Here is a 27,809-nt window from a genome sequence, read left to right on the forward strand (position 1 = left end):
TGCCCTGCGAGTGCTCCAATTGGAGAATAGCCTCTACTAGAGGTGTCATGGATTTCGAAGAAGCACAAATTCAGGACAAAAGGGAGAAACATGCTGAGAGGAAGACACACTTGGCAAACCCTCACCGTGATCAACTCCTGCCCGGAAACCTATGTCCCCACTATGGAAGGACGTGTGGATCCATAATTGCCCTCTATAGTCATTTACAGACACACCACTAAGACTGGGATGCCCAAGCTTTTTCCAAAAAGGGCCAGGTTTGATGAAGTGAACATGTGTGAAGGCCAACCAAAGTTGCTGAGCTTTTTAAAGGATTTTTACCCCAGGACGTATACTGCCACGGGGGCCGGATTAGGCTCCCAAAACAGACTTTGGACATGCCTGATCATAGAAGACAATCTTACTTGGTGAGTCAGGCACAAGTGTTGTCAGAGAGAGAGAGAGAGAGAGAGAGAGAGAGAGAGAGATTCTACTTCTTCCCCGGTTCTCTTAAACTTCTGGTTTGCCTTCTCCTGCACTTCTTTGTCTCTTCACCTCTGTATCTTAGCGTTACAGCTTTGTGTTCGCAGGAGCTCCTCATCTATGCACCCCTCGCAGAGTGCTACCCCTTGTGAAATGCAAATTCCAAATGATCAATGAGAAACCACTCTCCTAAACTGTTTCATGTATCCTTATTAACGAGCATGAAAAACATAACATCCCTTTATTCCTCCGCCTGTGCTAAGACTAATGCAGAAACAAAGTTTCTCCTTAATTTCCACCAGAGAACACACAGAGCTTCTGATTTTCCCAGCCACTGGCTTGCTCAAGAGAACCCCAAGGTTTGCAGAAGATCAAATCAACTTTAGGAGAGGAGGAACATAAAAAAGGAGGCAATCCCCTCAAAACAACCCAACAGTGTTCTATGGCCATGGGATAGTTATTGACTGCTTCAGTTCTCCCATTGTTTTGAAGAGTGAAAATGAAGTAGGTTTGCCTTGAAATATGAATTTAGTTGATTCCCCCCCCCCATCCCTACTCTGTACCTCCTAATCTTGCTTATTGCCCTCAGGAAAATGTGTTCCTTTCATCAGTGTTGAAGGAAGATTCATCAGAACAACATCACTTCTCATTCACAAATCTTTTCTTTATCATGAGCAGCATACTTATAATCTAAGTGTTGCTATTTTCTTATTTAGGGCTTCTTTCTTTCAGATGGAATGTTTTTTCAGGGAAAGAGTTGCTTGCTTGGGGTGTCACAGGTATTCAGATATCTGAAGGGCTGCCACATGGAAGGTGGAACAAGCTGGTTTCTTGCTGCTCCACAGGATTGCACCTAAAGCAATTTATTTATTTCATGTAATTTATATACCATTTGATTGGGGGGGAATCTCAAAGCGGTTTACAATTACAGTGGTACCTCGGTTTAAGAACAGCCCTGTTTATGAACTATTTGGTTTACAAACTCCACAAGACCGGAAGTAGTGTCCCGGTTTGCGAACTTTACCTCGGTCTAAGAACAGGGGAAGGGCACCGGCGGCAGGAGGCCTCATTAGGGAAAGCACGCCTCTGTTTAAGAACGGTTTCAGTTTAAAAACGGACTTCCGAAATGGGTTAAGTTCGTAAACAGAGGTACCACTGTATATGAAAAGGTATCCCTACATTCTATCGCGAGATCAAATTCCAGAAATTTGGTGTGCTGGGGTTTTTTTGGGGGGAGGGGTTGTTATCATTTCAGAAAGTGCAAATATGTTAGGCTTGTCTTTAAATGCAAACTGAACTCCTCATTCCTAGCCACAGGTACCTAGCTCAGCAAAACCTCTCACCTACATGGTAAAATTGGAGACGAAGGCCGTGATGGGTATCTGCATCTCAAACTGGCCTTCCCTGGGCTCTAAGCTGCTGTTCACCAAGGTGCGGGAGACAGTCGTAAATGCATAGCAAGAAACAGTGTGACGCGGCAGCTAAAAAAGCCAATGCAATTCTGGGCTGCATCAATAGGAGTATAGCATCTAGATCAAGGGAAGTAATAGTGCCACTGTATTCTGCTCTGGTCAGACCACACCTGGAGTACTGTGTCCAGTTCTGGGCACCACAATTCAAGAAGGACACTGACAAACTGGAACGTGTCCAGAGGAGGGCAACCAAAATGGTCAAAGTCCTGGAAACGATGCCTTATGAGGAACGGCTAAGGGAGCTGGGCATGTTTAGCCTGCAGAAGAGGAGGTTAAGGGGTGATATGATAGCCATGTTCAAATATATTAAAGGATGTCACATAGAGGAGGGAGAAAGGTTGTTTTCTGCTGCTCCGGAGAAGCGGACACGGAGCAATGGATCCAAACTACAAGAAAGAAGATTCCACCTAAACATTAGGAAGAACTTCCTGACAGTAAGAGCTGTTCGACAGTGGAATTTGCTGCCAAGGAGTGTGGTGGAGTCTCCTACTTTGGAGGTCTTTAAGCAGAGGCTTGACAACCATATGTCAGGAGTGCTCTGATGGTGTTTCCTGCTTGGCAGGGGGTTGGACTCGATGGCCCTTGTGGTCTCTTCCAACTCTATGATTCTATGATTCTATGAAATGGTTGTGGATCTCACTGAGAATTCAGGCTTCCGGGTCCTGGTCTCCTGTTGGAAGAGAGCAGCCATTTCTTAGCGGCCTCACAACGTCTCGATGCACCTCCAGCAATCCATTACAGCTCTCTGAGCTTTTCTTCCCGGTTTGCAAACTTTACCTCGGTCTAAGAACAGAATCCGAATGGTGGAAGAGCACCGACTGTGGGAGATCTTATTAGGGAAAGCGAGCCTCAGTTTAAGAACTGTTTTGGCTTCTGGCAAAACTAATATACAAGCTACGGGACAAGGATAACTGTGACTTTAAGGATGAATGGGAACCCTTTACAAAGTATCCGAAGACGCAACAAAGCGAACTGGACTCCTTGGCTGGTTTTGAATAAACATTCACACTTTTTATTGATAATAATCAGCTAAATAGTTTGAGGATCTATACAACTGTGTAACATGCAGAAAACAGCATTTTTAGAAAAATCAAAGACTGGAACTGACGGAAGTCAGGGGGTGGGGGTGGGTGGGTTCTGTGGGGGGAGGGAGGAAAATGGGGGAAATAAGGATGATATGTTTCTGGATAATGTGTTTTGTTTTAATTTTTAATAAAAAGGTTATTAAAGGGGGGGAGTATACCCTCCCCCCAAAAAAGAAGAACGGTTTTGGTTTAAGAACAGACTTCTGGAACGGATTAAGTTCAGAAACCGAGGTACCACTGTAATTCCAATCAAAATAAAGGAGATTACAACTAAACATTAGGAAGAACTTCTGGCGGTAAGAGATGCTTGAGAGTGGAAGGGTCTCCCTTGGACTCTACGTAGTTTGGGTGGCCACCTGTTGGGCATTCTTAAGCTGTGATTCCTGCATTGCATGGGGTTGGAATAGATGACCTTTGGAAGTCCCTTTCAGCTCTAAAATTTTGTGGTTTTATGATTCTATTTCTATAGCCCAGGCCACGTCAATGCCCACAGTTCCTGTTATTAGGTAGAAAGGATTTATGTCATCACCTCATTTGCTGCCGTCTTCTCTCCACTTCTTGGTGTCATCTGAGTCACCGTGCAGAAAATAGAAACACAATAACAATAATGGCAAATTTCGGGACCGTCCATTAAAGTATTCCAGTGGCACAGAATGCTACAGGGTGCCTCCTAATTAAATCAGAGAAGAATTAAGACTGCTGTGTGTTTCTGTTCACTCAGAGAGTGAAGTAATTATGCCTAATAAAAAGATCAGGTAGGCAAAAGCAGACGGTCATGGCAACCTTCCAGTTGCTTCAAAAACTGAGCCGGCAAGGACATCCATACATCTTGATCCTAGGAGCTTCGGTGCCAAGATTATTAATACAACACGGCTTTAAGAGAATAACATGAGCAAAAAGAAATTATACAGGAGGTCCCTGCCCCAATGACCTTGCAGTCAAAATACCAGTATGTGTGAGGCAAGAATTAACAAGGAATAAGTGCACTGGATCTGGTAAAAAGTCACAAATCACCCAGCTGCTTTCATAAAATCTCACAGGCTCAGAAAGGCTCAGAGCCGGCCCTATTATTAGGCAAAGTGAGTAGACTAGGCATAGGCAAACTCAGCCCTCCAGATGTTTTGGGACTACAATTCCCATCATCCCTGACCACTGGTCCTGTTAGCTAGGGATCATGGGCGTTGGAGTCCCAAAAACATCTGGAGGGCGGAGTTTGCCTATGCCTGGAGTAGACTCTTTTCACTCACCTTTGTTAGATAGGATGTGCCAAAAAAAATTTCCCCTGCACATTTTTTGACCATTCTCCATCAATTAAGGAGAAAAGAAATTACACTCTGAAATGATCAAATGGGAGAGAAAGGTTCAGAGAGCTTCTCATTGGTATAGGTGTAGGGTTTTTGTTGCTTACCTTTCTCTCAAGGGGGCCAGGGGGTGTTTACGAGTAGTTTCCCTCCCTTTCACTCTAAAAATAAATAAATTCTGCAGCCTTCCTGGGTGGCCTGCGCTTCTTTGAAATGTCATGATGACATCAGCTGGGCTTTTCTGTAAACACAGGAAGCTGGGGAGGCTGCCTTCTGGGCACCCAACTCGTGTGTGCATGTGACAAATTTAAAAATAAAGATCAAAGCCAGTCTTCCCTTACTTCAATTACAGCTCTGAGGAAAACGTTGCGAAGTCACTCCTCTCATGCGGCTTTTCCAGATCAGGAAGTATGGTCAGCCAGGGAGGCTGAAATGTGTGGGAGAAAGATTTACTGAAAAGAAATATACCAGCTGGAGCCACCTCACAAGAACAAAGCGAGCTCCAGTCCACACTCACCAAAATTCTGAAGAAATCTAGATGCTCCCTGAGAATGAAGAAAAACAGAGGCCTTTCATTTGGGAAGACATCTTTTGAGAAATTGAAGGACAGGCATCGCTCTTTGCTATTGAATTTATTTGTTGTCCTGGCTGTTTTTATCTTGCCCTGCAAGTGATGTTATTGGACATCCTTATTCTGTTTTATTGTCCCCGGGTCTTGGGGTTGCTTGTCAATGGAAGGCCGATGAAAACTAAACTTAAGTTTGATAAAATAAATGGTGCCAAATGCCATTTTAAATTTGCACGAGGATAAACCGCCCAAACAAAGCCTCACACCTCAATGCTCTGGAGGGCTCGGTAACAAATACCCAAACCGTTTCCCTCTTTGGCTGCACATTTCCCCTTTTGCATAGCAGAAACGGATGTCCTCAGTAGTAAGAAGATGGAGAAAGTTTTGAATAAGGGACATCTGGCAATCCTCTGTGACTAATGATGGGTGAACTCCCTTTGGCTCCTTTTGGAACTCGACTCGGCTAATAAGGTTTAAAAAGAACAAAAAGAGAACCAGAGTTTCCCCACTGTAGAGTTTCCCAAACTCGGGTCTGCTGCTGTTTTTAGACTACAGCTCCCATCATCCCTAGCTAGGACCAGTGGCCAGGGATGATGGGAATTGGAGTCCCAAAGCAGCTGGAGACCCAAGCTTGGCGAACCCTGATCTAAAGCCTGACCAGACATTCTGACCCCCACACGCTTGGTGATATGGAAATAAACTGTCCTTACACAGACCACTGCCCTATCTAGTTCAGAACCTCAGGCAGGAATCTTTCCCAGTGTTGCCTGCAGATGCCACATAGAGTGAATTCATGATGAATGTCTGGTCTTTAGCTCGTCCAGGCAGGAGGGAGTTTCTGTAACATTCACCCGCATTTATTGTGTGGTCTTATTCGTAGAAAATGACTTCTACGGACTACCTGATCTCAGAGGAGACCACCACAGGAAAGATGGATCCTAGTTGATAGGGGGGGAAGAAAGACAAACTTTGGAGAGTCCGAGTACTAGAAAATGAGAGAGTGCAAAAAGGGGAGCAGCTCTTTAGGACCCAAGTTTCCTGTTACCTGGTGTCCAAACAGCTCACTTAGCAGTTACAGCTCTAACTTAGAGCAGACGAGAGCAGCCAGGCTGGTTAATTTCACAGAAACTGCCTAGGATACCTTAACATTTTGCTTCATAACTTTCTTTCTAGGAAGGCTAGAGGTATGCTTTTTTAAGAATAAATAAATGAAAGCTTGAAGTCCGGGGCATCGCGGGTGCAGCATCGACAACCCCTGTCTTTCTTCTGTGTTAATAATGTCATCCACATTTGGATCCTTCAGGCCGTAAAGGTAAAGGTAAAGGGACCCCTGACCATTAGGTCCAGTCGTGACCGACTCTGGGGTTACGGCGCTCATCTCACTTTACTGGCTGAGGGAGCCGGCGTACAGCTTCCAGCTCATGTGGCCAGCATGACTAAGCCACTTCTGGTAAACCAGAGCAGCAAACAGAAATGCCGTTTACCTTCCTGCCGGAGCAGTACCTATTTATCTACTTGCACTTTGACGTGCTTTCGAACTGCTAGGTTGGCAGGAGCAGGGACCGAGCAACGGCAGCTCACCCCGTTGCGAGGATTCGAACCATCGACCTTCTGATCGGCAAGTCCTAGGCTCTGTGGTTTAACCCACAGCACCAGCTGCATTCCCTCAGGCCATAAACAGGCATATAAATACACCATCGCATGTTTAAGCCACCTTATATCCCAGGAAAACTGACATAAATGTTTGCAAATATTGGCATAGCCAAAGCTGGCATGAACCTAGAGCATGTTTTGAGAGTAACGGTTGAGAAGCAGCCTATGCAATTCACTGCTCTGGGTTTATTCAAGGAAAGGTAATATTCTGGGATAGTTGGACAGTTCCATCAAACTCCGCACAAGACTCCCTATGAAAAAATATCCGCAATAATGGTTGATAGAATATGAACCTCGGGCTCTTTCAAATGTATCAGTAATAAGATGGTCAGAAATGATCATGCATTTGAAGCCTAAGGCAATATTGGTAATGGCTCGCTGTCACAAAAGAGACAGAGAAGCAGGCTAACAAATTCAAGAGGCTCTTAAAAGTCAAATACTCGCTTGCTTCCTCTTAAGGTAGAAGGTTTTTTAAAAAAAGAACCAGAAAATCTGGGGGGAAATATGCTGTTTTTATAGCACAACACAGTTGGCACTCCTTCACTTTCGCAAAGTGTGGGTTGGAACATGCCTGACTAACGATTAATGATGCTCATTAAAAAATGAAGTTCTGGTAAAATTCATTAATGCTTGGCTTGAGTCTTGCTAACAGTTACGCAACATTAAGAGCAAGGCAATTACAGATCTTGGCTGCAGCTCATCAGGAGATAAGCGGAGTGGGAGAAGAGAGAATAATACCTTTTTTCCTGGGTAACACAAGTGTATGACACGTGGGTTTTCTCGAAAGCGACTCGAAAGAGCAGCATGGTAGAGATACTTGCCATCTGGAACTAGTTCCTAGAGGTTGCCCTAGGACAGGCATAGGCACACTCGGCCCTCCAGATGTTTTGGGACTACAACTCCCATCATCCCTGACCACTGGTCCTGTTAGCTAGGGATGATGGGAGTTGTAGTGACAAAACATCTGGAGGGCGGAGTTTGCCTATGCCTGCCCTAGGAAAAGTGTGACTATAGCTCAGGGTAGGGTGATGGTTCAATCCCTAGCATCCTCACAGGTAGCAGATGACAGTAAAGGCTTTGGGGCCGAAACCCTGGGCTTCCTTCATGCTTGGATCTGGAAGCTGCCATTTCCGCAGAATGCTGCAGCACAATTGCAGGCAGCAGTGACAGTAACCTGTCAGCATGTTAACAGCTTTGCTTAGAAACCTGCACCGTGTTGCCAATCTACTACCAGGCCAAATTCAAGGTGCTGCTGTGTGTATATAAAGCCCTTAATGGCTAAGGCCTAGTTTATTTGTGGAACCAGCACTGTTAGATGTGCCACAAAATATTATTTCCACACTTGTAAGATAGAATATATTTTGGTGTGGCAGCATCTGCACTCCTTGCCTATTGGACATCAGGCAGGTGCCTTCACTGTACTTTTACAGCACCTGCTAATAACATTTATTCTTTAGGTAAGCCTATCTAGATACAGTGGTACCTCGGGTTGCAGACGCTTCAGGTTACAGACTCCGCTAACCCAGAAATAGTACCTCGGGTTAAGAACTTTGCTTCAGGATGAGAACAGAAATCGTGCTCTGGCGGCGCGGCGGCGGCCCCATTAGCTAAAGTGGTGTTTCAGGTTAAGAACAGTTTCAGGTTAAGAACAGACCTCTGGAACGAATTAAGTACTTAACCCAAGGTACCACTGTACGTAGAAACTGTTGTGTGTTTTAACCTGGTGTTAGCTTATTTTCAATTTTAATTATTGTTGGAATTTGCGGGGGGATGTGTGTGTTTAGCTGGGATTTTATTTTTTATTTTTGTAATTTTATTGGTTTTCTCCTTTTTGCAAGCCGCGTGGTTTAACTGGTAGCAAGTAATGTTTGTCTTGACAAAGGCTTGCCACAAGTTGCAACAAGCTGAAGTAAAACAGCCGCCAGGACAAAACTCATCGCTGCAGTTAGAAACCAGCTTTATTGTTACAACCAATTTTGAATTATTTACATAATATAAATCTCTTTGCAAGATACATTCCTTCATTGAAATCAATAGTAAAAGGCCTTGTTACATAGCTCCAACAATGCTTACCTTAAAAAGAAATACATTTCACTCCAGTACAAGCCAATGAACAGAATGCACAATTTAATTCCATTCATAACATACAGATGAGGTTACTTTTCTCCTTTCCTTAGACAGGCAAACCCATTATATTCACAGGACAAGATTGGACTCACAGACATAGGTTTAGAAGTGTAATGGGACAAAGAAAGTTACAGGAAGTGCTCCAGGTGTGCTGTTGTCTGTTGTCAGAGATAAGGACAGTGGGCCTCAAGGGAATACCCCTTCAATGCTCTTTTTAATTACCTGAGGTACCAGAATATTTTCAGTGCTGAGACAGTTAAGTACCAACCTATCATGGCCTTTGAAGATGGGCAGCTGCATAAAAAAAGGGCATCCCAGAAAACACGAGGAACTTTTTACACCCACGTTGCATGGAAATTGAGGTCTAGCCAGTTACATTGCTGAGTTATGGGCACTTTGTGACTGCTGTCTACTCCTGATCCTTATTTCCCCAGCGGCCATGATGCATTTAACAGTGTTGTTCCACTATTTCCTCTTTTGCCCTTAAGAAATCACCTTTGCTACAGGCACTTTCAGCTTGCAGTGCTTTGCAACCCACCTTAAGTGCTTTATCACATCCCTTCGAATCCAACCCGTGAATTAGTACTGCCGCTGTTCCGATGCAGAGCAGTACGAAAGAATTTGCTCAGGACCATCAAGAGATTCTCGATTACTATTGGCTGGCTTCCAAAGGGCTGTCAAAATGGCAGATTCCCACACAATCTTAACTCCCTATATTTATTCGTCTTCTAACACACCATGAGATCAAGTTGACTCTATTGCCATGAGAAAAGCTGGATGTGGTGTAGCAATTTTACAAGAGCTGGCACCAAGGTGTTTCTGGGAGAGTGGTCAGTAATGGGGTTTTTTTGGGGGGGGCGAGCAGGGGAACATGTCACTGAAATCAGAAGATGGTACAATATGATTATCAGTGAATAATGCTATTTGCTTAGTCAAGGTTGGTAACAGATATTTTGGTAAACTGTCACCAAACTAGCATATATTAAGCTTGTAGAACCACTTTGGAAAAACAAAATGCCCTATCAAGTTTTTCCTGTCATGGACATGGGCAAGGAATTGTCATACGCACTTCCCTCATTCCAGAGGTCTACGTACTAAAGAGATACTGTCTTGATGGGGCACCATCTGGCTGTATCACTTTTGAGTGTCTTCCTCGTTATTCTAGGACTGCGATTATAAAAAAAAATATCCAGGCTCAATAGGAACGCAGCAATTATGCCCTTAATTCACAGTGCCAAGTTCAAAGCACCAAAATGTGAGGTGCCTGAAACTACAACAGGAATAAAACTGCTTGCCATTCTATTACGGACACTTGTAAACTATGTAGAGGACTTGGGACTAGCAGATAAAACTGCTCAGGCCAAGCTTGAGGGGTGGGGTGGAATCAAATATTGTGAAATAAATATTTGAGATAGGCTCAGCTGAATAGAACGCAAGTCCGCATGGACGAAGGTTTTACTAAAGAAATGGGATCAATTATTTACAGATTTTGCTGCAACAGAAAGAAAAAGCTAGTTGACACATGCAATGTCAACAATCTTCAAGGGTGCCTCCATTTCTCCTTCTATGTGTATGAGGCTTTGTTTTTTTTACCCCAGAACATCAATGTGTGCCAGTTTGTAAAAAAACGTTATGAATAACTAAGCAAGCCTAGATGCAAACTGGAGTTCTTCTAAGCAATTTAATGAAATATTTCATCTCATTTCCTTCTAGTACCTGCAACCAAGTTATAACCATGTCAGAACACAGAGCAATAATATATAGGGTTTCCTTTTTCTATTGCATTAGATCTGTCTGATGTTTCTGCCATTTACATCACAGGGCCTCTGTCCTGAAACCAACTTGCACAAGCTTTTTCTTCAGCAAAAGCCAACGACCCATGTGCTGATGAACCATAACGTTTTTAGGAATTAAGTTGGCTTTGGAATGGAGCTTCACAATTCACCTCACATAAGCATTTCCCCCTCCAACTGGCCAATCTGCTGCCCATTGGAACAGTAGGCATTGTGAGTTAAAGCCAACTATTGTACCAACTCGTTTTCAGAATGATTACTTCCTCCAAAGTAAATGTGTGAACATGAAAGCAGACACCACGGGCACAATGAGAAAGATGCATTATGAAAGCTAATGTGGTTACCTCCTGGTACTCTTATTTTGTTCCCAAATGTCGTTTTCCCCTTTGAATGTGGTCAATTTAACAATAAGGTCAGCACATTTCGGATTTCTCTTTACATACATCAAAATTTCTACAAAAGGAGAGTACAATGAAATACATGAGTTCATAAATGCGAGGTACCATACAATTCACACTAATTTACAAATGGTTATTTACACTATTGTATATACACAGTCAGATCCGGTTACTGTGAATCAGTTCGCTAAGCCATCTGCAAAATTCACCAAGAGAACCCCAGGCCAGAGTTCAAAACAATGCAAAAAATAAAAATCACCATCATTACCTAGGATGCTTTGATGTTTGGATCAATCAGGCATAATGATTAACCTGGTCTGATTGCCAAACTGTGAAGTAGAAGAAGGAAAAGAAAATCACGCAATTCTGCTTTACAAAAGCTACTAGGCCACTACGGTCTGTCAGGTGATGTTACACAGGGCTGAATGCCACTTCTAAGAACCCTCTTCACGTTTTCAGTATTTTATTAGTGTCGTCGGTGACGGCATTCAGAATCAATAGCTTAACGGTGAAGGCAACAGAAAAGATTTTGGCAAGTCACAGCCAGAATTACATGAGGTTGTTTCTAGAGCTCTGGAAAAAATAGGAGTTCAAATACTTGATAAATGTGAACAAGTTTGGGGGTTGGGGTTGGGGGGGCAGTTCTAATTTAATGACAAGACCACCACCCTTCTAACTGAGATTAGAACAGGACAAGACAGTGTCGTGTTAAAGAGGCAAACAGCTAGTTTAGAAAATGAGAACCAATTTTCTCTCCATGGCACCATTACATTTGTACAAGGCCTGTGTCAGAATTATTTTAATAGTCTAAATCCATGATGCAGAAGATGCCATACCAAGTAGACCTTTTTTCCCCTCAAAGTAGTGTTTCACAAAGAATAGGCTCTCCTTACTTGTTATTTTATCAATGCTTTTATGGAGTTAAATTAGTGGGTGTTCCATTTCCCTGTTCAACCTGGAACATGCCAAATGCAATGGCACAGACCAGCTTCATATCAGTTAATGACCTTACAACAGCAAAAATGAAAATAATGGGAATGTAGTTAGCGCCTCTTTCTTATGATTTGACATCCTTGTGATCAGCAGCTACCTTGGAGATGTACACAGATTTTGGAAAAAAGCAATCACCAGGGATGTGCTTGCCTTTAACATCTGGGAAATATATACTGCTGCCTGATGATACTTTAATTTGCTACTACTGGAAATGCTGAGTATAGGATGATTCAAAATACTGCTTTTTGTCCGCTTTGTACAGCAGCAACTATAGAGGGGCATAGAAAAAATTCATCAAGTCAGCCAAAATATCGAATACCAAAGAAGAAATCCACACAGTTGGATGATGCCCACCTGTGAGATCGCACATCGCAAGAGTGGACACCAAGGTCTAAAAAATAAGTTTCATGAAAACTGGAGAAGAAACAGGGAGACCAGGGGGGAAATGAACTGTTCCCTCAAGGCAGGAGGAAAAATTTGAGGTTCAGCCTGCCTCCCACAATTCTTTGCTCCTGCCTCGGTCACATAGTGAGGTCTAGCAAATATAGTAACACAAGGCAGAAATACAACCAGCCACTTATCTATTCTATAGAACTCAGTATTTGTCAAGAATGGAGGCAGCCTGGGTCATTCTTTACTACCCAGAAAAACGAAGAGCTCAACTGTCTTCCAGCAGATGCAACCAGCCCTCTGAGAGAACACTGTGATCTGTCTAGCCAATTTCAAAAGTAGCCATTCATAAGTATTCCTTAAAATCTGAGAGTGGGAAGAACTAGTTCCTGCATTCAACAATGTATGGCAATTTTTGCTTTAAAAGCCTTGTACACTTTGTTGAAAAACATTAAGGTTTTCAAAAATAGTAATTTAATTCCATCTATTCATCCAGTACCCAAGACTAATGATTTTAGAATAAGATGCCATTAAAGACTACGAAAAAGCAAGGAGGACCAGACCTTGGTAAAGAAATTCAGTTTTCGCAAGAGAGACTTACTCTGTGCTGACTTTTTCTAGAGCTCCAGCAACATCCTTGACCTGATAAATTACACTTTCCTCTAACTAGTTAGGTCAACACTGAACATCAAGAGAAGCTGCCCAATTTAAGAAATTATATCAATAAGTGCTTTAAAAACTTATTATAAAGTATAGATACCATAATCCATTAGTATTAAAAAGTTTTAATAGTGACTAGATTTGAATGCAGCCTACTGTCTAGTGATTAGTTCCACTGTCCAATGGAACTACCCCCCAGCAGGGCGTTTGAAGATTGTGGCTTTAGAAACGAGATAATTAGACACCTCAAAATGTGTAAAATCATGAGATTATTTACAGAAAGAAACAGAAAAACCATTCAGTGATCTTTGGGGTGAACTTTTCATCCTTGTTAATTGCTGTATGTATCATTAAACAAGCCAGGCTTATTTTAGCCAATGTTTAATTTACAGAGTACTATAAAATAATTCTGAATAAATATCCTTGTGGAGTCTGTGCAACAGGCTCCCCGTAATATTTCTTAAGGTTTATTTGGGTTTACATATACTGCGTATGAACACAGACTTTGTACAAATGGGCACTTAAGTGGCCAAAGTGAAGTGTTTCAGACTAACAGAGTTGACTGTGTGGCAATTCAACTCAATGCAGTGACTTTCAAAGTTTAAAGCCTTTTACCCTACCTTCGAAGACACACACACACACACACACACACAGCGCGTCAGCTAAGTAAACATTTGTTTTTCATTTCACATTTCAGAAATTCAAACCATTCTTGGGTAGGATAGCTTTCGAAAGAAAAGGAAAGAAACGTGATTGTGATCTAATCCTCACTCTTCAAACGCCATCTATTTCAAGAATGATCTTGTAACTTTGCGGCTTTGTGCTGGCCACGAGCTTGCCACCATCTAGCAAAGCAAAGAAGGCAACCTACCAAATAACAGATCTAATGACTGAAAAGGAAGCAGGGTAAGAACAGATTATCAACGAAACATGGCAGAGTTTTGCTCCCAAACGCTACAGGACTGCTCGGCGGCTTGTCCTGTTAGCTCCTTTTTGCGTCTCTTATGAACATGTATAGTCCCTAGACTACATGCCAAAGCGTTCAAAGAGTTTTTTGGGGGGTGGGGAGTAAATCATTTTTTAAGGGAGGGGAATGACAATGACACTCTGGAACAGTGGTCATTTAAAGCTTGCATTTGAAGCTAGAAGCTGCCTCCAACAGGATGAAAGCATCTACAGTAACTATGTGGTGGCATGTTTTTCTTCATGAGCGAGCAGACCTCTGTAAAAAAAATTCATCTGTATGTTACGTAAGAAGGATGTCCAGTCTTTTTTCACAGTACTGAGGTAGAGCTTGGAGAAATATCAGCATGGGAATTACCTCCCATCCTCTCCTAGCAACCCAAGTCAGCACCAATGAATTGCACTTTAATGCAAACTGCTTCTGTTCACGTACAGGTTTTGTACACAGTCTGCAAGAGCACAGAAGTTGCTCTTAAGTTAATGTCAATGTAACATAAGATGTACGAAGTCCTTCACAGTATTAGAGCCCACACCCCCTCCTTTGAAGAGAACTGATGAAAAGCAGCAATGGAATGTTAAATTCATAATAAATAATTCACATTTCACGTTAAAAATTACAAGAGAAAAGATTAAATTTGCTCTCCCTATGTTTTATAAATCTAATGCTTCTATTCCTTCTACAACAGCAGTAAGATCCTCATTTTAGGTTTAACATTAAGAGATTGTTGTTTAGAGGCAATGAAAAGCAAAAAAACCACCATAGGAACGATACAAAACTAACAAATGTTTAGCTTTTTCCATTATCTGTACTCGGATGAAAAAAAAACTTTAAGGAATAATCTGATCCAGATGTAGATAACTGAAGCTCTCAGTTGTTACTCAGGAAGTTTTAATGTCATGACTTCATTTTTCATTTTGAAGTACTGATTGAAGCGAACAATTGCATACCTATTAGAGGAAATAAAAAATGTTAAATCATGTCTTACTGCCTTTGTGGCACAATTAACATGACTCTACTTACAAGCTTTTTGCAGTTAACTTTAGTTTTTTCTGCCATCTAGTGGTTATAGAATGCCTTGCATATTTGAGAAACTTAGTTGTCATATGCGGGTAAGTAGCTAAAAGGTATTTCATGCCAAAATGGAAGTCAGGCCATAATGCTTCATTCAGGGGTTGGTGGATTCAGGTTTCCTTTTTGAGACATTTCAAGCACAAAACAACTACTTAGGCTAATAAATTCAAACCAGATAGCACCACGGCCCCTACTCTGTAATGGCAAAACACTGGAGCTGCAGGTTTTGAGAAATGCTTATTTAACTGGCATTTACACAGAGTTCGCACAATGCAATCTTAAGCATGGTTACTCAAAAGTCCCGATAAGTTCAACATGATTTACCTAGTAGCAGGTGTGCTTAAGAACACAGTTCATATACATTGCCTTGTTGTAATCCTAACCACCCCATAAACCTAGGTTGGTACTGTTAGCCCTATGCTGCAGATGCAAACCTAAGTGTCATGTGTTAGGTCACCTACCGAGTTCATGGTAAAAGGCAAGATTCAAAACAAGGACTTCCTCAAGGCTCCTAGTATGCTATAGCAACTCTTAAAAAATTAATCTACTGAGATTAATCTTGGTTTAGCTGATTAACTGGAGAGGGGGTCAATTCTAATTTGTGGGGGCTAAGTTCAGTACATTTTTTAAAAGGGTGTTTTGGCTGTTCAGCGACTGACAGGGATGCAAGAAAGTATTAAAAATTGCTTCCAGCACACGGAGCATTGTTTTTTTATAAACCAAAATAGTTAATATTGGTCACTGTTACAGAATGCTGTAAGAGGCAGAACCAAAATTTCTAAATTCCAATTTGAAGAAGAGTAGCACACAAAGGATATAGAACAAAAGTGAGCAAATCCAATTATAAAAGTAAAGGTAAAGGTAACCTGACTGTTAGGTCCAGTCATGGCCGACTCTGGGGTTGCGGTGCTCATCTCGCTCTATAGACCGAGGGAGCCGGCGTACAGCTTCCGTGTCATGTGGCCAGCATGACTAAGCCGCTTCTGGCAAACCAGAGCAGCGCACAGAAACGCCGTTTACTTTCCCGCCGGAGCGGTACCTATTTATCTACTTGCACTTCGACGTGCTTTTGAAGTGCTAGGTGGGCAGGAGCTGGGACTGAGCAACGGGAGCTCACCCTGTCGCGGGGATTCAAACCGCTGACCTTCCGATCCGCAAGCCCTAGGCTCTGGGGTTTAGACCACAGCGCTACCCACGTCCCAATCCAATTATAGTCACCTATATATCAACCAGTTTGATATACCAACTACCACCACCTTTGGTAGTAGGAAATTTTACTTTAAACAATTAGGCAGTTAAACTGTGGGTAGCTATTCGTCTTAAACACTCTACAGTACAAGAAAACAAAACTAGTTATATTTCAGAAACAGCACTTCAAAATTCTGCATGTCAAACCTGATAGTCCTCTTTACAGAAGCAGCACTAGTCAGAGGTTCACAGGCAACAGAAACACTTGTAGACTAAGTTACCTACCCAAGAAAATCAAAGTCAATGGTGGAGTATTTGGCTTGAATCAGGGCCCACAATCCCCAGAAGAAGTGAGAGGCCTACACAAAAAAAAACACACAATGAGGGTTAACACACATTTTATGTCCATAACAAGAAAGTTATGCTACTAGCTCATTAGCACTGTTAGAACGGACTTGCTGTTAATTGACTAGCTATGCATAGAAGAAGAAGAAGAGAAGAAGAGTTTGGATTTGATATCCCGCCTTTCACTCCCTTTAAGGAGTCTCAAAGCGGCTAACAATCTCCTTTCCCTTCCTCCCCCACAACAAACACTCTGTGAGGTGAGTGGGGCTGAGAGACTTCATAGAAGTGTGACTGGCCCAAGGTCACCCAGCAGCTGCATATGGAGGAGCGGAGACACGAACCCGGTTTCCCAGATTACGTGACTACCGCTCTTAACCACTACACCACACTGGCTCTCAACAAAAGAACTCTTGAACACTTAACATAGCCTTGTCTTATTGGATTTCAGGGTATCTGAGTTTGATAAATTTCCCAATGATTTCACCATCTCCCTTCCTCCTCAAAGGAACTGAAAGGAGTCCTCTGATTTTTAAACGCCCCAAAATGTAACATTATTAGATTTTAATCCCACCCTGTGTTTCAAGGAACACAAGGCAGCAAGCAATACCAATATATTAATTTTTAACCAAGTAGCCTTGCAGCGAACAATTTCAAGGTTGCAAACAACAAAATCAAAACCATGACTTACAACTACCAATGGAATGCCACCTTGGGGGGAAAATCCACTTCCAACTTACTCAGTTACTGTGTGACACAAGTGGTTTGTGGGTGTATGTTAAACATTAAACCACAGCTATAATTTACCCTACTGCTAATGCGTCCCTACTGCAAAAGACACAGGCTGTTGCTAGAGACCTTCAGAAGAGAGAGAAATGCAGGGAAGGACGCCAGGTGAAAATGGGATGCAAGCAACGGATGAGAGCACTTAAAGGCCAAGGCTGAAGAGAACCACCTCAGATGAAGGAAGCAAGAGTGCAGCTGAGGGCTTCAAGGCAACTCTTCCTCAACTTTCTTGTGCACTTCCTGCGCTCGGTCACTACCCTTTTATGAATAAGCTGGAGGAGCCCACCTCCACACCCAGAGCTTTATGCCAAGCATCCTGAACATGAATCAAAGAAAGGCAAGTGTGTTCTCTTAGCTGCATCCAGCCCATTAAGTGCTCTTGCGTAGGGAAGAATATTCCCCAACAACCGTGACATTTACAACAATGTCATCAGGACACAAATACATATTCCAACAGATTAGGTCTTGCTGTATAGTATTTGCCTTTTGCAGATTTCTGTGGCCTTTCCTGGATCTTGTCTCACGTAGCAGTGAGATGGCCCAAGAATATTTTATTTCACATTTCAACGATCTAGAGACAACTCTAACCCATTCGTGTGCAAAACAGCTGCCAATCCAAAGGATCTGTAGAAGCATTATGTAACGTTCATGCTACGTTTATGTATTACCGTAATTACTCAAATGTAATGCATTTTTTTGCCAAATTACATTGCTAAAATTAGGGTGTGCATTAGATTCGCGTAAATATGGTACAGTGGAACCTCAGTTTTTTAATGTCCCAGCTACCGAATGTTTTGGAAGCCGAACACCGAAAACCCGGAAGTGAATGCTTCGGTTTTCAAATGGCTTCCGAAGCACATTTCTCAATTTTCACCATAGACTTTGCCAACAGCCCTTTGATCCTCAGTTTTCGACCATTTCGGAAGTTGAACCGTCTTCCGGAATGGAGTACGTTTAAAAACCGAGGTTCCTCTCTCTCTCTCTCTCTCTCTCTGTGTGTTACCTAAATTGAAAGCGTTTATCTGAAATTTATTAAGCCAAATAAATCTTTAACTTACCAGAGCAAACTGGTTGACTTGGACGTAAAGCACCTCAACCTCTTTCTCAGTCACATCTGTTCCAAATCCTTTATACTCCTTGTAGGCTTCCAGGTAAGATCTCAGCCACTGCTCTTGCAGTTTTCGGCTTGGATAGAGGCTATAGTCAACCTCACTCACACCTAAGAGACAATTGTTTTTGTTTTTTAAAAAGCCTAGTATTTCCAGAAATGTTTCTTCTGCACTGTCATTAGCTCACATGCATAACAGATGTGTGTGTCCTGTGTTAGAATTAATAACAAGGAACAGTACAGCTGTACCCTGGTTTTCGAACAGCTTACTTCTTGAACGTTTTGGCTACCGAACGCCGCAAACCTGGAAGTGACTGTTCCGGTTTGCGAACTATATTTGGAAGCCGAACATCCAATGCAGCTTCTGTGGCTTCTGATTGGCTGCAGGAACTTTCTGCAGCAAATCAGAAGCCTCGCTTTGGTTTCCAAACGTTTTGAAGTCAAATGGTCTTCCGGGACAGATTCCGTTTGACTTCCAAGGTACAACTGTACATATACCAAGGCAAAATACATTATGATTTTTCAGTACTAAAAGGATGCAAACTTTTTGCTCTACGAAAACATGTACCTTAATGGATGATACTCCTGTGGCAGAACCAAATGTATGCTTTATCTATGGATGTTAACTTTTACTTGTTCTCTGACTTAGCCTGCTAAGCCATGAAGCTTGTTGGGTGAGCTTGGGCCAATTGCTATCTCACAGCCTAACCTACCTCTCTCAGGATTGTTGTGAAGGTGAGAGAAACTATGCCACCTTGAGTTCCTTGGAGGAAAAGTGGATTATAACTGATAAATTTAAAAAAGTGATAAAGGGTACAGGAGGCTAAAAATGTTAGGATTCTTGCTCCATGTTTGCAGTCATGAGATTGTTATCTATCACATCACAGTGTATGTTTTCATTATGTTACTGTGTTCCATGAAGTGGGACTGTTGTCCTTTGTTTCTTTTTCTCTTTGCTGTCTGATGAGAAAGAGGAAGGAGCGGAGTCAGAATGCTCCGAGTGTATTATATGTAAATAAATCAGATTAGCCAAGATGCTGTGCTACTGAGTTCTGTTACGCAAACTGCAAATACTCTGCAGGATTGTAAGTGTGCTGATGCTTTTTGGTATCAGTCGCTGTGATGCTCGGGATGAAAAAAGCTTTTGAAGCTCCCGAACGACAAACCAGAATGGAGAGAACTTGCCAGTCGGGCATGTGCCAGGGTCCTACACGAGAGTAAAAAGGTAAAGGGACCCCTGACAATTAGGTCCAGTCGTGACCAACTCTGGGGTCGTGGCGCTCATCTTGCTTTATTGGCCGAGGGAGCCAGCATACAGCTTCTGGGTCATGTGGCCAGCATGACTAAGCCGCTTCTGGCGAACCAGAGCAGCGCACGGAAACGCCGTTTACCTTCCCGCTAGAGTGGTACCTATTTATCTACTTGCACTTTGACATGCTTTTGAACTGCCAGGTGGGCAGGACCAGGGACCGAGCAACAGGAGCTCACCCCGTTGCGGAGATTCGAACTGCCAACCTTCTGATCGGCAAGTCCTAGGCTCTGTGGTTTAACCCACAGCACCACCGGCGTCCCATTACACACGAGTAGGACAATCCTAAAAAAAACCACAAAGCCGATGACATATGACCTGCTCAGCCATTTCTTCTGCATGGTGGGATCATTGAGAATCATGGGGATCTCGAAACATTGTCTCCTTTGTATAAGATTCAGTAGCTGTGTTCAAACCCCACCATGGGATCCTTCCTCCAGTCCCACTTCAGCCATCGTCCTGCATGGACTGAGGAACTGGGTGGGAGGGAAGGGGAGTAGTAAGGATCACTGCTCACAATAGGAAAGGAGAGTGAACACCTGAACAGAGACAGGCTTGCCATACGTCCAAAAAATTCCAGACATTACGGAAATCAGACACCTAAAATGGAGGGGGGGGGGATTTTTGAATGTTAAGAGATCTCCGGAATTCTCTGAATGCATGGCAACCCGTTTTTCCGTTTTCTGCTTTTGGGGTTTTGTTTTTTTCTCCCAGGGGAGACTGAGCCCCAGTGGCAGTGGAAGTGACAGGAGGTCACTTCCCTTGGTGGGGGAGGCAGATAGGCGAAGCAGCGGCCTAGCCGCCCCTAGCATGTTGAAAAAGGGACCCCGTGCCAGGTATGTCCTGCAGGCGGCTCAGTCGTAGTGGCAGTGGCAGTGAGAGAGGGACAGCAGCTGGCGCAGCCACCCTGCCCGAGGGGCTTGAGGTAGTGGTGCTGGTACAGTTCGCCCACCGGGTACATAGCAGCAGGCACTTCCTTGTGTTGCTGGGGCAGGCTGCAGCCGCTCAGGGTGACCGTCCTCGTCCAGCTGCAGTATCGTAGAGGTAAAGAGGGGGCCCAGGCAGATAATGTGTGTGTATGTGTGCACAGGAAAGAGTTTAAACGAGGCCTGGATAGCGAGGGGCAGCAAACTATGAGGAAGGGGAACAAAACTGGCTGTGGTAAGTTTGAAGTTGGGGGGGGGGGAGAAAGGTGGAGGCGCCTCACTACATGTTTCTAAGGGCTGTTGCAGGCCTGAGCAGCTGGGTGGGGTGTAGTAGTGAGGAATGTAAGTTGGGGGGCTATGTTGGAAAGGGGGATGCACTAGGACCTGGCCATTTTTGCTTTTTTCCAGGAGGGGTTTCCAGAGTTTTTTCCCCCCTAGGTTTCACCCCCTTTCTTTCCCTGCTAGAAGAATTGGCTCCTCAATATGCTTGGGGGGAGGTGGTTTTTTGTCTGTTTTTAGGGATTTCCTAAAACAAAACAAAACACCTCAACGACTTTGGGGGTGTAAGGAATTTTACTTTTTGAAATATTGCAAGCCTAGACATATTGATCTCAGTATTAACAACTAATCCAGATCTCAGCAACAGAGCTTTAAATGAGACATGATATAAACAAACCAACTAAAATACCTGCAAATTCATTGAAGTGGTTCCCAATGTCATAAGCCAGGTAATTGTATCCACAGTACTCATAGTCAATGAACTTAACGTCACCTACACGAGACACAAAAAATAAATTTTGTAAGAGTAAGCACAAGGCAGTACCCCAAAGCTTCACTGTGCCTTTAACCACTTGCCAGTGTGTCAGCCTGTTGTGCTCAGATGCATGCACTTAAAGACATTCAAGGTTAGGGCTGTGTTTTTGTTTGTTATAACAAGTTTATTAAAGATATATACTGACCATAGTCTCACTAGAGAGCTTAAGATCTCTAATCATCACATCTGCTTTTGTGCCACCAGGGGCATCAGTAATGAACATATAATACTTTTCTTATTAGCTAGCATCCTTACAGGGCGTTTGTTTTTTAATGCAATGCTAGTAATTTTGCACAAGGGAATGTGTGCTACGCTATTTTGTCTAGCCATTTCTTCCTTCACACAAGACTGAATGCTTTAAAGAGTTTTTATTTTATTTACATTTCAGCACATATTCTCCCTGGCAAATTAATCTAAAATATCAGAACAAAAAAGCTGCATAATCCATTATAAAAGACAATACCGAAAGAGGAATTCAGTAATCTTTCAATTAAACTTTCCTCACATTTTAAACTAAAATTTACCTAGTAGCACCATTAGAGAGTTTCAAAACAATTTGGGAAGAATGGATATACATCTCAAACCTTGAAGACTTTTGACTGGGAGAGACTAGCAGTATGACTGATTAGGGGACAATATTGGGTTGTGATGGGAAACATTTTATTGTGAAACCTGGTGTTTAACATTAGGTGTTCCCACTGCATGAACATTTTGCTAGTAAGCCTTATCTGCACTACAGAAATGAAATAGATCTAAATCAAGTTAACTTATAGTTCTGGAAGGGCATTATTGTTCTGTAAGGGGGCCAGGAATCTCAGTCTCTCTAGGAAATGACTGGCAGAATCCGAGACCAGGGAGAAGAGCTGGTGGAAGAAGATTGGAAGAAATTTAAAGACTATTTACAGAAATACTGTAAAATTAATGAAAGTTAGAATGATGTCGGAATGAAGCTAAGGGGTTTTTAGTAGCAATGTTATAAGGAGTATGTAAAAATGGACTGCTAACAGATGAGAATATAGTTATTACATATTAAGACAAAGGACTAAGATAAAAACAAAGAGGGAAAGGATTTGCTGAATTAACTTACTGAACTGGAATACAAAAAGGGGAGGTGTGAGGAAGTCAGGGAAACAAGTGAATGAAAGACAATATATGGAAAGATTGATTTGTTTTTAATTGTTTTTACTTTTTTGTATTTTGTATTCACTTTTTTCTTTTTTGTTCTTTTTTATTATTATTGTAACTTTTTTTTGAAACTTTAATAAATATCTTATTTTTTAAAAAAAGGAATCTCAGTCTCTCCATAACTACAGTTTTTAACAGGATTCTTTGGGTGACGTGATGACAGTTAAGTTATAAAACCAATACAGGATTGTAGCATATATATTCCCTTAAGAGTTTACAAGAAAGATTTTAGACTATACTTTAAATCAATGGAGTTTCTACGGAGGCTCCCACACCAATGCATTAACAGCAAGCTTGCAGACAAATCATTTAGAACCTACTGGCAAATCATGAAACTAGTTGTTGTAGCCTCTAAATGAATGCCATTTCCTAAAGTACTCAACTTGTTTCATAAAGATATACTAGTAAAAAAATCAATTCTGGTTTAAATCTCGTTTTGCCCAAACACATTGTTTTAATGCATATGTCCACATTAAAAAAAAATCCAATAAAGATGGCAGGTGAAAGGCCGGCATATACAAAATGTAAAACAGTTATTTAAAGATAAACATTGTTTGGATTCAAGCTTATATACATTAAAATATAGGTCTGCAGTGCCATCATCACCACCAGACAACCCTTGCTTTTATTCAAATGCTAATTTCCAGGAATAATTAACAGTATTACAAAATAAGAAAATGAAGCTAAGATACAGATGAGGCTGTTACCAGGCTCCGTGCTCTCCTAGGGGGGAGGTGCATGCGAACAAGTGATGCGATAAACCTCCAGTCAGTGCCTTTAAGTAGCACGGTGCACGCCGCCACTTGGCAGCAACAATGGCATACCTAATCTGTAGCAGATGAAGAAAATTTGGCAAACTCATATTTGACAAGACACAAAACTTTAAAGAGAAAAGTTCTGCATTTCACTGGTCCTCCTGTTCTAAACTGACATCACAGTGGAACTCAGCCTTAAATTTTAAGTTTTGCAAGAAATACAAATGTTCAAGATGCACTGCTCCCTTCGATTTTGGGGCTTCAATGTAACTTGGGTGTTGGCAAGCGTAATTTCATCCGTCCCCTGTCCCGTCCCCCCATGTTTGTGCCATGCTGTTTTTAAAGTAAGTTTATTTATAGTTTCCTTTTTAATCAAATAAGCATTAAAACAATTCTCACCTATCAAACCTCTACTTACATCCCTCTCAACGTTTCCATGAATTTTCCCTTTTTTCTTCTTCTATATAACCCAGTTATTTCTATTTATTCTTTCCCTCATCTGTTTCATCTATGTTTCGTAATTTCAATTTTTAAGCATAATGCTCTTCAACAATGCAGAATCAGTAAGCATGTTTTTCTTGAAGGGCAGCTATTCTTTCTCACAATGTGCCAAGATGAAATTAACTACTTTGAAACATTCTTCTCCTTATATCAAAGAGATATCATTACAGTTTAAAATGCGAGCAAAGACTGTAGACACTTTTGAAAATCTTAAAATATCACTTATTGAATGCCTGGTTTTGTGACCAGTAGGTTGAATTTAATGCAGCGCAAGCAGCCGGGGGGAACTGGGTGGGGGCAGCTGACACAATTTCCCCTTCCACCCTGCTCTACACCAGGCTTGGTACCCTGGCTGGAGTTGGGAGAGCGGGGAATTCTCTTTATGCTCACACTGCATTGAATACAAACCAACCCTTTCAAGAGCCTCAAATGAAAATTAGAAGTAATCCTTGCTGTTCCGTAACAACTGGGGCTTTGAAATGGTGAACAGCTTCTCAGGACAGTTCTACCAGAAAGAAAAACTAGGAAATGGGACAGGGAGATACATAAATGCACTTGGATTTAGAGTCAGTACAGAGACTACTGCAGCAGTATACTATATTATTGCTGGGAGACTGAAATATGAGTACAAGGGCTAGACTTCCATGGCTGCTTCTTAAGGGTGTAAACGAAGTATAAAGTGTAACGTCCTGACAAAAGACTAGCAGTAAGAACAAATGCTTAAGCTATTCAGCAAGCTGCTTATTCATAAATGATAGCTGGCAATTATAGGTGTTCTATGCAAGGCAATACAACTTAAAACATTTAACATCCTGAATGTTAGTAGCCTGAATTAGTAAAGCAGAAAGAGGCAGCAGCTTCACCTGGCATATTAAAACTAAATATTATAGATTTAAAAATTATTATATATAAATGAAAATCGGACCAAGTTTGTTAAGTTTGTAAAGTTAGAATGTGCTGGAAGAAGGCATTTTGGAACTCTTATTTTATGTGAAGTGTTATAAACAGACATTCAGATATTTTATAAAATATATTTATAAATATTTTCCTATTTAATAAACAATTGAAAGCCCATATGGTAACTTTTAAGACATAGCTGTGAACCACTCACCTCTAGCAAATAATATAATGGACTTTATAACTTTTCACAGGAATAAAATTAAAGGAGTAATCAATGTGGCACATTAGTACTGTGGGCCAAAAGATTAAAATCAGAATAAAAAGTTTTAAGTAAAGAAGATAGTTTAAAAGGGAAGAAAATCCAGAGAGACGCGTGCTTCTTTCAAGTAGCTTGCAAAACATTTTTAGCATGGCAGCAATATTTTAACTGCATGATTTTTATTTCACTGCATGACCAGGTTAAGTTAAAAGTTAAAGCTGAGTTTCCACTGCAAAAGTATATAGTTCCTCTTAAAATACTATTATGCACCAGATTCATAAACATTGTGCCCAGTACAAGACAATACACAGTGCCAGACTTTTATTCATGGTTTATTTATTCTAAGATAAAAGCAGTGCTCAACATTTCAGCATTGCAGAAGTCTTCAGCACTGCTAGAGATAATTCACAAGACCTCTTGAGCTGGAAGTTATCAAATAATAGCATGGCTATAATTTGCTAACTGCAACTTTCACACTGAAAACATAGTCACAAAAGATCTTTCCTTGCTGTGAATACTTAATGCACTACACACTTAGCATTTACCCCGTTTTTAAAGAGTTGCAAGCATTTCCCCGTATTTAGAATTCTCCCTCTCCCCCTCCCTGTTCCCAAGTGCTAAACACTCACACACTGGTTTTTGCAGAAATGCTCTTAAATGATGCACTGCTCTCACTGATTTATTCTCCACTCTGTTTACAAAAGAAAATGACAGCAGATTTGTTTCAAAGGGGGGGGGTGTCAAGCCTAGAAACTCTGACACTGTTCAATTCTGAACTTTTTGTCTTGGGATATTTAGTAAAAATGGTTCCAGTATGTTGTAAACTGCCCTGTTATCTTCAGATGAAGGGTGGTACATAAATTTAATAAATAATAACAAAGGGCCTATGCAGAAAAGTCACTTTTCTCAAATTTGAATAATTCACACATAATTCGATTAGGTTTACATATCTCTTTTCAAAATATTTTAGGACTACAAAGTAAAATCTAAGGAGTATGATCTGGAAAAGCCTCCCAAATGGCCATCTTTTTTCTCTTAGACTCATCTGTGGGCCAAAGGACCCTTGTGGTAATACACATTGCAGCACAACATATATAGGCCCCCAGGAAGAGCCAATGTTACACCTTTCATAAAAAGTTTGGAAGGCATTTGATTGTTTAGAATGGGAAGGCAGAAAAAACAAATGAGCACTGTAGCCATGCAAAATACATTGAATAGTATAACATGCATGCTATTATTTTTTGCACAACCTTAGGCGAATATTACTTGACCACACTGAAGGTAGAGAGAGAGACATGCCTCTAGTGCGGTTTCTGTTTGTTTGTTTGTTTTTAAAGGAGAAGCTTGCCTCAACAGCTGTGGGAACTGTTGTAGAGGAAATATATTTAAAAGAGCTATCTTTGTTTGCAGTTTCCTTTCAAATAATTTATTTGGGTCACATTCAACATGCCAACTTCCTGATAAATTTATCTGTTTTAAAACAATATTCCCTAAATCCAAATTTCTAGTTCCTAAATGCTGTATTCCCTTCAACATGAACATACCAGTTTGATTAAGCTCAGACAAAATTGGAGCACAGGAAATGCTGGTTCCCTGCAAGATATCTTTTGCAAATCAGAACTCAGCCTTGGGTATTCACATTCCCGCCCGCACCCAGAATTATTTCCCGTTCTTTTCCTAGAATTAACTATGGTTTTGTTACAAGGTCTATGCAAACAATATTATAAACACAGATTGCAAGTTTCAAACCATGCTTGCAATCTCTAGTTTATAATAGGACCATTTTTTGTACTGGTGCACACAAAACACAAACACATGGTTAATACCAGCAAGAGAGGAAAAACCACTCCCCAAAAGGCAAAGAATATCCATTTCTAATGTTACTTTTAAAGGGGTTTAAAATGTTTAATATAATAACTAAATTTATCACATCACCAAAATTAATAAGCTATAGGTGATTCATTTATTCAAACACAAACAGTTGAAACTGACAATGAAAACAAATCCAATTTCCCAGTCTTCAGAATACCTCTGACCTCAAATATATTTACAAACAAATCTTCAACTTTAAAGATACCTATGTACCTCATCATCAGCGTATAAAGAGAGCCTTGGAAAGTATCTTTCCAGATACTTCACCATGTAGAATTCATCATGTAGAATTCCTCGGTGTCATCAATATATCTGACAAATCAGAATACAAAGATAATACACAGTAACCTGGAGACATTTGCTCCCAAGGCTGTTTGAAACAGTAAAATCTGGATCAAGGACAGTTACACAACAACAATTCAGCTTGAAATTTCTGCTGTCAACACAGTGGAATAATAAAATTATTATGGTAAAAAATATTTTTTCTGTAAACTATTAAATATTAATTAAAGTATCAGTTATCGTTATCAGCAACAATTCTATACAACAACTGCTATGACACAAAGTTTGCATCAAGCAACAAATGGTAATAAAGTATAAATAGTCAGATGTTATTTAAAACGAAGTACAGTTGTCATTATCCACCCAGGCAATACAAAACAAGCCTTAAAGGTTACTTACAGCTGTGTTCAATACCTACCTTGTTTTCCATTGTAGATTATATTTTTACACAACAGATCATTGTGACAAAGTACCACTGGGGAACCCAGGTTGGACAGTCTCTCTTTCATCCATGCCATTTCCTCTTGAAGAATTTGAGGACTTGGTACATCAGCTATAAACCTTTTGAATTTAAGAAAAGGGAGGGCACATGTGTAAATAATCATTTCAAAACTTAAGACAGCACCAACAGAAAACAATTCTCAA

General features: G+C 41.2%; 1 protein-coding gene across 1 annotated transcript in view; it reads right to left on the reverse strand.

Moving 5' to 3' along the window:
• Positions 1-8,481: 8,481 nt before the first annotated feature.
• The window catches only part of ETNK1 (ethanolamine kinase 1), a 35,657-nt gene continuing 16,329 nt past the window's right edge, over positions 8,482-27,809 (reverse strand). Inside the window, exons 4-8 of the mRNA XM_082238968.1 lie at positions 27,583-27,725; positions 21,285-21,368; positions 18,312-18,472; positions 16,411-16,484; positions 8,482-14,813 (exon numbers count right to left, since the gene is read on the reverse strand). Of these exons, the coding sequence (XP_082095094.1) occupies positions 14,741-14,813; positions 16,411-16,484; positions 18,312-18,472; positions 21,285-21,368; positions 27,583-27,725 (535 nt within the window). The 3' untranslated portion in view covers positions 8,482-14,740. The remainder of the gene's footprint in view (positions 14,814-16,410; positions 16,485-18,311; positions 18,473-21,284; positions 21,369-27,582; positions 27,726-27,809) is intronic.

The sequence above is a fragment of the Podarcis vaucheri genome, assembly GCF_965113315.1.
Source record: "Podarcis vaucheri genome assembly, chromosome: 10".
In the NCBI taxonomy this organism is placed as follows: Eukaryota; Metazoa; Chordata; class Lepidosauria; order Squamata; family Lacertidae; genus Podarcis; species Podarcis vaucheri.